The sequence below is a fragment of the Propithecus coquereli genome, unplaced genomic scaffold, assembly GCF_000956105.1.
Source record: "Propithecus coquereli isolate 6110/MARCELLA unplaced genomic scaffold, Pcoq_1.0 Scaffold32, whole genome shotgun sequence".
Classification (NCBI taxonomy): domain Eukaryota; kingdom Metazoa; phylum Chordata; class Mammalia; order Primates; family Indriidae; genus Propithecus; species Propithecus coquereli.
In genome coordinates, this window is record NW_012148841.1 from 7,961,403 (window position 1) to 7,970,719 (window position 9,317).

The 9,317-nt window shown below is 33.2% G+C and overlaps 1 protein-coding gene across 1 annotated transcript in view; it reads right to left on the reverse strand.

Moving 5' to 3' along the window:
* Positions 1 to 9,317, reverse strand: part of COG5 (component of oligomeric golgi complex 5) — a 421,822-nt gene that overhangs the window by 239,675 nt on the left and 172,830 nt on the right. The window contains exon 7 of the mRNA XM_012650297.1: positions 5,358 to 5,488. Within this exon, the coding sequence (XP_012505751.1) occupies positions 5,358 to 5,488 (131 nt within the window). The remainder of the gene's footprint in view (positions 1 to 5,357; positions 5,489 to 9,317) is intronic.

Sequence of the window (9,317 nt, forward strand, 5' to 3'; positions counted from 1 at the left end):
AAAAAAAAAAAAAAAAAAAAAAAAAAAATTTCTCGTTGACTTCTGAGCCAATAACCAAATCAACTAAAATCACTGAAAAGAAAAGAGATGGAGAATTTTTGGTGTTCTTAACTACCACTGATTTTTACAACTGGTAAAGATAGCACTAAAAACTCTTATGCTTTTTAAGTTTTGCAATTAACTGATATTGAAAATAATGGCCATCAACTACATACTCAATAAAAAGGATCATCAATATATATGAGAGACCAAATTGATTATTAAATGTAAGTGATATGATGTAATTTTTCAGAAGTTCCTTGTTTATTGAACATCTATTCAGGCTACAAGCCTGTAAAATACCTCATGAATGTAACAGTACTTCAAAATTAAAATACTGTAATTCTTTTAGTCTATACTTATAATAATTTTGTTTTTAGTTTTTCAGCCACAGGAACTCTCTGCTAGATAAATATTAATTATACATTTAACTATGTCAATGAATTCTGATAAATGGGAGAATATAATTTGAGAATAAAGTACATATAAGCTGTAGTATCTGTTTTAATAGGAAGTGGAAAGCATATTCCAGGCATAAAAAGAGCACAAAGGAAGGAAAATGGGATGTGAAAAACTAAAAGAAAGCTTGTGAGACTGAAAAGCAGAGAACTCAGGGAGAGTGCCATAAAATGTGCATGTTCAAATGCAGATGAGAAGGAGAGAGCACAAGGGAGAGGATGAAGATGGAAATGAGAGATGGAAATATCAACAAGACAAGCTTCCAAGAAAATAGAAGAAAATAGGATTTAGAGCACAGGTGGTGTGCGAGGCCTCTCTGTGAAGTGGAAATTGAGAGCATCTGCTCAGAGTAAAACAGGGGGTATAGTGACAGGGGGAAGGTTGAAGGAAAGAAGAGAAAGTCTAAAATAGTAATTTCAAAGGATGGAGAAAAAAAAGTTGGCCAGAGAACAAAAATTCTGAAGAAAACTGAGACACCAGTTTAGATTATTCATCATATGGAGAGTTCCTAAAAAAATTTTATGCTATAGAAATTCCCTTTTCAAGATAAATTGCTTTACAAACTGTCAAATAATTTTCAATGTAATTATTTAACAAAATTAGAATAAACTGCTTGGTCTTATTAAAGAAAAGGGGAAAGCAGGCCCAGACCATGATTCTACCACTTGCCAGCTGTGTAATCTTCAGTTAATTTCCTAACCTTTCCATGTCTTTGTTTCCCTAACCATACAGAAAGTGGATAATTATATCTTCCTCACAGATTATTACAATTGAGATAACAAATATAAAGTGACTAACACAAAACGTGGCAAAGAACACGCCTTCAATAAAGGTTAGTTTCACTCTTAATTCCTAAACTGCCTGCTGACACAGCTGGGTGACATCTGTCTTGTTGCTCTCCAACAAGAAAAGGCAGTAGTGCCAAAACACAGGATCTTTCCACTAAGACACCCTGGTTCCCAAGAAGCATTATCTCAGTGACATCATTATTAATTAAGGGTTTAATACTCTCAACTCTGAAAAGCCAGAAATCTAACTCTGTGAGAGACATAGGTCTGAGCAGAATATACCCTCCTGTGAACCATGCTGAGACATACAACAAAATACAGCTGACTCCTGTTTTTCTAAGATGTATGCGGATCACTCCACATCTACTCATGTAGACACACATTACTTTTATACTTTTTCTTATCTTTTTAACTTAATCTTATTGATTAAAAACACATCATTGCTTAGAGAATAACAGTCACCTACTTTAATAATCTTTTGATTAACTTTATATAGTCTGGTTAAGTCTTTTGATATAACTCCCAAGTGGTGCCAGCCCCCCAAGTGGGCGGCTGGTGGAGTTCACAGGCTTGTTTTTGGCAGAGATGGGAGTTTTAGGATAGTTAATCACAGTAATTACCTGAAGCTGAGAACCCTCCCTTTAAAAGCTCTGTATTTCCACCTATGTTCAGGAAATTTGGGATTTTGAGATGAGAAGGTCTATCATATTTCCTCCTTTGTTGGTAAAATAAACTCTCTTTCCTTCCTCCTCAAACTGCTTGTCCTGGTTCTTCTGATTTGGCCTCGTGGACAAGTGGCCAAGCTTTCGGTAACGTGGACATAAAATAAAACTACCAATATTTAAGGAATATTAATTTCCTAAAAGTTTGCGAGTCTCTTAATTTTTTATATGAACACATTAACTGCCATGTGAGTTGTATTTAACTCATGCTAGTTTTGAACCCGGGCACTCGTGAAGCATATGTAACTCACATGTCTCTTCACCGTGGGAGAGCGAGAATTATTTTTCAGTTGCATATAACTCACACACAGAAAACAAACAAAAAAAGTAACAAATTTTTAATTAAATTAGAAAGGATCGTTTAAAATGTTTTCAAAGTTTTTATTCTATTTTCATAATAAAACACCGTGGCCCCAAGGAAAAATTTTTTTTACTAGTGTGGCAGTCAATGTGTTAAAAACTGAAGTCAAATTTGACAACTGTTAAAATGTACACAATACAATATCTAAAATACGCTATACTTAGGAATAACTATCCTTGAAAAATATTTTCTTTTGTATTGAAAGTTGTTGAAGAATTTTAAGTGGTAAATGGACATAATTAGATATCCCTTATATTAAGATCATTCTGGAGACACTATGACTTTTAAGTGGAAATTAGAGAAACTAACAGGAGACAACTATAGTCAGGGTAAGAAAGCTAAGGGTATGAAATGAGAAGACAGAAACATTCAGATTAGACCAGGGGTCAAATAACTATGCCCATGGAACAAATCTGGCCCATCGCTTATTTTTATAAAGTTTTAATGGAACATAGCCAAGCTAATTTGCATATTGTCTATGGCTGCTTTCCTGCTACAAAAGCAGAGTTCTATAGTTATGACTGAAACTAAATGGCCCAAAAAGTCTAAACTAATAATTACTATCTGCCTCCTTGAAAAAGTTTGTTGGTCCTTAGGTTAGCTGATTCCTAAGTTTCCATGGACACAGGAGAAGATACATGTGACAACACTGTTTTTTAATATTCTGAGTTAGAAAGTCACTGCAATGTCCACATGGAAAAATATGGATGATACTATGAATGAGCTTGTTTAACACACATTCTTGATTCCTTTTAGTATGCTTTTTCTGGCAAGGTTCTGATGTATATAGTTCCTAGCTTCATAAGAGTCAAAAGGCAGAACAGAGGGCATCCATTTCGCTGATCTAGATCATGTCAGAGGAAATATGGCTCTGAAGCTTTCAACCACATTGAAGGATAACAAAAACAGTGGGCAGTTTCCTGACATGGAAGAAGCAAAACCTGCCCAAGTTGCCCAATTCTGCATCATACAGTAGTTTTGTGAAACTCAGATTATGGTCTTTTTCTTGAGCCCTCTCAATGATATCCTATGATAAATCCCTGTCTACTAAAACTTGCTAAAGTAGATTCTGTCCTCTATAAACAAACCTTAACCAATATAAGCATTCTGTGGGCAGGCAGATATACAGAGCCAAAATTTAGAATAGAGATCTGGGATGCAGACTGAGACTTGAAAGTTATCAGCAAATGGGAATGTATAATAGGAATATATGAGATCATCAAGGAAAAAAGCATTTAGAGTAAAAAGAGGTCAAACATATACGGGAAACACAGTCATTAAGGAAGCAAGCAGAAGTTGTTAAGAATAGGGAAGAACCCCAAGAGCAATGTCAAGAGAAAACTTTCTAATCCCAGACTGGGATTAGAAAAACTAAGAGAAGAGGAGGTGTCAAGAAGTTAAAATGGTCACCAATGTCAAATATTTGAGATAAGCAAATAAGGTCAAGTCTTTTGGGAAATTGGGAGTTCTCTGGAGACCTCCCTGAAAATAGATTTATTGAAGGCATGTTAAATGCCAGAATAGTATAGACTGGGGGACTACATGACAAGTAAAGAAAAGGAGACAGTTAAGGGTGGTCGATTCTTCCAGACAGTTTGGTTGTCAAGTCTTCTAGTTCCATCCATGTTGTTGCAAATGACAGGATTTCGTTCATTTTTGTGGCTAATATTCCATTATGTATATGTACCAAATTTTCTTTATCCATTCATCTGTTGATGGACACTTAGATTGATTCCATATCTTCGCTATTGTGAGTAGTGCTGCAATAAACACAGGATTGCAGACATCTCTTTGATACACTGTAACAGAGGAAATGGCCTGAAAAAAACGGCAAAAATATTTTCTGTCTCTTTAAAACATCCCCCACTCCTTCTGGGGAACTAGGACCTGCATCCCTGCCTCAGGCCAGTGGTCGGAGGGGCAGAGAAGTGTCCTCTGTTCTCTGTGCTACAGGAGATGGCTCAGCCCAACAGCATGGAGGTGGTCCTGGTCACCAGATTGTCTTAGGGGAGATGGGATGATCAGAATCATCAACTAGCTGAATAACAATAGTCTAGAAATGATAATTCTCTCTTTAAAAGCTCTGTATTTCTGTTTACTGTGAAGAGGATGGCATTTTAGACAGGAGTCTCCATCTTCTCCACCTGCTGGCCTTCTAAAACCACTTATCCTCGTTCTTCTGATGTGGCCTGAGGGCAAGCGCTGAGCTTTTGGTAACAATACTGGTTTCCTTTCTTTTGAATATACCCAGTAGAATTGCTGGATCATACGGGAGTGCTATTTTTAGTTCTTAAGGAACCTCATACTGTTCCATAGTGGCTGTACTAATTTACATTCCCAACAACCGCGTATGAAAGGTTCCCTTTCTCTATATCCTTTCCAGCATTCGTTACTGCCTGTCTTTTGAATAAAAGCCATTTTAACTGGGGTGAGGTATCTCATCATAGTTTTGTTTTGCATTTCTCTGATGATTAGTGATGATGAGCCTTCTTTCATAAATCTGTAGGCCATCTGTATGTCTTCTTTTGAAAAATGTCTATTCAGATCTTTTGCCCATTTTAACTGGATTATTTGCTTTTTTCCTATTGAGTCATTTCAGTTATTTGTATGTCTTGGTTATTAATTCCTTGTCAGGTGGGTGGGTTGCAAATATTTTCTCCCATTCTGTGGGTTGTTAAAAGGCTTACAATGAGTAACAGTGCCTTGGACAAGCAGCTCAACAGGTATTAACTTATTTGCATATGCACATCATATATTTCATGTTACATACATTATACATTAAATATCTTAGGTCTATTTTAGAATTAAACATATTAGATATGTATTAAATAAATTTTCCTTATAAATGCCCTACTCTCTAATTTAAATTGTAGACATATGTCCTCAGTGATAAAATGAAGATACATATTACTTTTTTGAACTTGAAGTCAAATGTTCATCTGTATTATGACATTTTTCACATTAAAAAAGTGATACTATTTTTATTACCTGAGTCTCCACACCTTGCTCCAATAGGCGCTTAGCTTGATTTTCCACTTCAAGTCGAGCTCTTGCAATAAAAAGCAGATCATTTTCTATTACTTCTATTCCAGAAAGATCTATTCCTTGAGAAAGATAATCTGTTTTAAAAAACACACACATTTAAATATTTCAATATTGAATAAATATCAGGGTATCAAAACATCATATAATGTCTTCAAAGAAACAGATTTGCTGTTGAACACAGTTCCCTTTCAAAATCCATATTTTAAAAAATACAGTTTCCAAAATGTTTTCTATGTAATAAATAACTTTATTCTGGAGCTAAATATTCCAAATAAGATAGAAACAGTAAATGGGGTGGAGAAGAGGACAGGGGACTGACATTTTTTAATGACAAACTTTGTAGAACAAATTTGAGTATATTTTGCATGTATAGCTTTCATAATAAATACAACTAAAGAATAAATAGGAAGTCATGAAAAATAATACAAAAATTAAAATAAGGTGTGTAGCCAAACAGAAAAAATGTTCATACCCTCTAAATCAATGATTCTACTTCTGAGAATAAATAATAATCTTAAAACAAACAAACAAAAAAACAAAGTGAATGTATTTGGCCAGGAAGTGCAGTTGTAGTGTTATCCATATGTATGTGTATATGCATGTATATATGTACATTGTAAATTAGTAAAAACCATTTTGGAAAACAGTTTTGGATTATCTAATAATGCTCCATATGAGTATCCCCCTATGATCAAAATATTCCATTCCTAGGTGTATATTGGAAGACATGTATAAGAATGTTCACAGCAGCATTGTTAAAAACAAAATAAAGCTGAAAACCCAAATAATCATCAACAGGAGAACAGAAAAATAAAATTGTATTCATTCAAAGTACTACTACAGAGGAGTAAAAACAAACAAACGACAGGGTTATACATATCAATATCAATCACTCAATAAGATAATGTTAAGGAAAAAGAACAAGTTTTAGAAGAATACACATAGCAAGAAATAATTCTTATTAAGTTTTTAAAAATATGAGACTAAACAATATATTATTTGCGACACATACAAACATTAATAACATTCGGAAAAGTTAGTAGAGATAGGTAATACAACATATTTGCAATATTCTAATTCTTAAGTTTGGTGGGCAATATTATAGCTTAGACATGTTAAAAATGTGTTTTTTGCATTTTTGCATTTCTCCATTAAATATAAAGTAAGTATGAGCCAATGGCACAGATTATAGTATTATTGGACAAGAACATTAGAACAGTTATTATAACTGTATCCCATATATTCAAAAAAAGAAAAGACTGAACATGTTAAGACATGGATAGTAAAGGTACAAATCCAATTGTACAGGTAAAATGCACAATGTCTGGATGGGATAAAAGCACATGAGACACTCTAGAAAAAGCAGAATACATTATCTCAGGAAGAAGAGTTTAATGCAAAGATTATTAACTAGTAACTGGATAATCTTTAAAAAAAAAAAAGACCATACTTGTTAAAGAATTTCTGTAAATCAGAGAAATTTTTAAAGGGGAGAAATCATATAATCCTACAACATAGAGGTAATCGCTGCCAAGTGGATCACGGGTACGTCTGAGAAATTTATAAATTGCTGAATTCTCAAGTAACATCAAAATAGCATATATCCTCTCCCTGGAAGTTTATGTGAGAATGGAGAAAGGAAAAACTGATGTACAGGGTCTGAGCAGCTGGCTAAAGTTACTTACCAATGAAAGTGGCTCCCTCCTACACACCAACTTTGCAAAGAACACCATTCAGATATATGTCTCAGAAAAATTACAAGCAATCCTCAGTAGTTTCTAAAATAATATCTTGATTGACCTTAAAAGTAAATGTCTGCTAGCCAGGTACAGTGGCATATGCCTGTAATGACAGCTATTGGGGAGCCCGAGGCGGGAGGATCGCTTGAGCCCAGGAGTTCATGACCAGCCTGGGCAATACAGCAAGATCCCATCTCCCCCCCCCCAAAAAAAGAAAAAAGTAAATGTTTATTATATTCTTTTTAAATCTACCCATGAGTTGTTTTGTTGTTTTTATTTTAATTATAGTTATTTACAATGCCTTCTTTATTAACTTAATTTTATAAATATTTACCTACCCTATGAGTTCTTATAAATATCAGTTTTTGACAGCTGCCCAATATTTCAACAAATGAATGAACCAAAACTTATTTAACCTTTTCCTTAAGATGGAATGTTTGTTACTATAAATAACTACTTTAAACAGCTCTATATATAAGGATTTTAAATATCTAGAATTAATTCCTTGGGAAAAATTCTAAGAATTATTAGATCAAAGTAACACTTTTAAGTTTCTTAATACTAATCATCAAACTACTTTTCAAAAGGGCTATACCACTTTGTATGTTTTTTTTAGTAATCTGCGGAAGTAATCTAACCATAGACAGCAGTGGATATTATCATTGTTTTGAATATTTTATATGCTGCTATGAGAAATGTGTTCTTATTGATGATCTAATCTGACTTTTTAGGTGATAAAGCTGAATACAGTTTACTAACAATATTTCCTCTTGAGAATCTCTACAAAATTTTTGCTTCCTTGTCTTTTTCTTAAATTACTCTGTATTAATTATATAATAATAGTCACTGTGTGCCTACCGTACCTGTTATGAGAATTTTCCCAGTCTGTTGACATTTAAATTTTTAGTTATTTACTTATATATTATTTCTTGAGGCCATTCTTGGAACACAATCATAAAATTATGCTATCTAAAAAGCTCCACATTTGATTTTTCCTTACATCCTTGCCTGATTAAGAAATTCAGACTTAAAGCCTTTTTACAAAAGCAAGTATCAGAATATAAAACTGTGGTTTATAGAGGGTTATCTAGAAGACTGATAAACAGTAATCTGGGGAGAAAAGATGCTCTTTTAGAATCTATTCAACAAAATTTTACCTTTGAAATTAAAATAAATTATATTTCAAAGGTTGGGTGTCTTATCACAATAACCACATTTAAACTCATTCTGAAATTAAAATAAATTATATTGCAAAGACTGGGGCTTATCACAACAACCACATTTGAACTCATTCTGAAGTATCAATCTTCTTTGCTACCATATCAGATACGGTATAAAAAACACAGTTACTACAGAACACTGAGCGAAATAACTTAAAACAAAACAAAAAACCACGAAATAACACCAAACAACATGAATGTTGTAAGGGTTGTAATACTGATAGAACTAATTTATCTAATCAAAAATGAGATTTGAGGTCTACTTACTAATAGTACCAAAAAATAATGTTCCCAGCAATTTTTTAAAAATTGTTTTAGAGATACCCCCAAAGACAGACACACACACACACACACACACACACACACACACACACACACAGAGGGTCATGGCTCATTAAAAACAAAATTATTTCTTTAAAGAAATCTTAGAAAACACAGAAGTTAGAGTAAAAGTAATCCCAAATTCCAAGGACAACTGCATAAACATTTTGATTTTCATTTCATTATTATAACTGCAAAGAGTGTTTTATTCTTATATTTGATGTTTTAATCGTATTTATGTAGATATCTTGAATCTGATGACAAAATACACCTATGGGGAAAAACACTTTAAAGAAAAATTTTTATGTACAATTGCATGGTAATTCTAATAATGTGTAATCTAATTAAAAACACAATAAAATTATAAAGCAAAAATTTTAAAGTCCTGAGGTATTTGTACAAAAGCAGAAATTATGACTTATAGAAAATAAAGAATAACATGGTCTTAATATGTGTAAGATTTTAATATGTGATAACCTAAACATAATTAGAAAAATAGAAAAATTGCCATAAATGTATAAAACCAATCACTGAAAAAAAAATTTTTTCTTTTTTTTTTTATTTCAGCGTATTATGGGAGTACAGATGTTTAGGTTACGTACGTTGCCCTTGCCCTCCCCTCC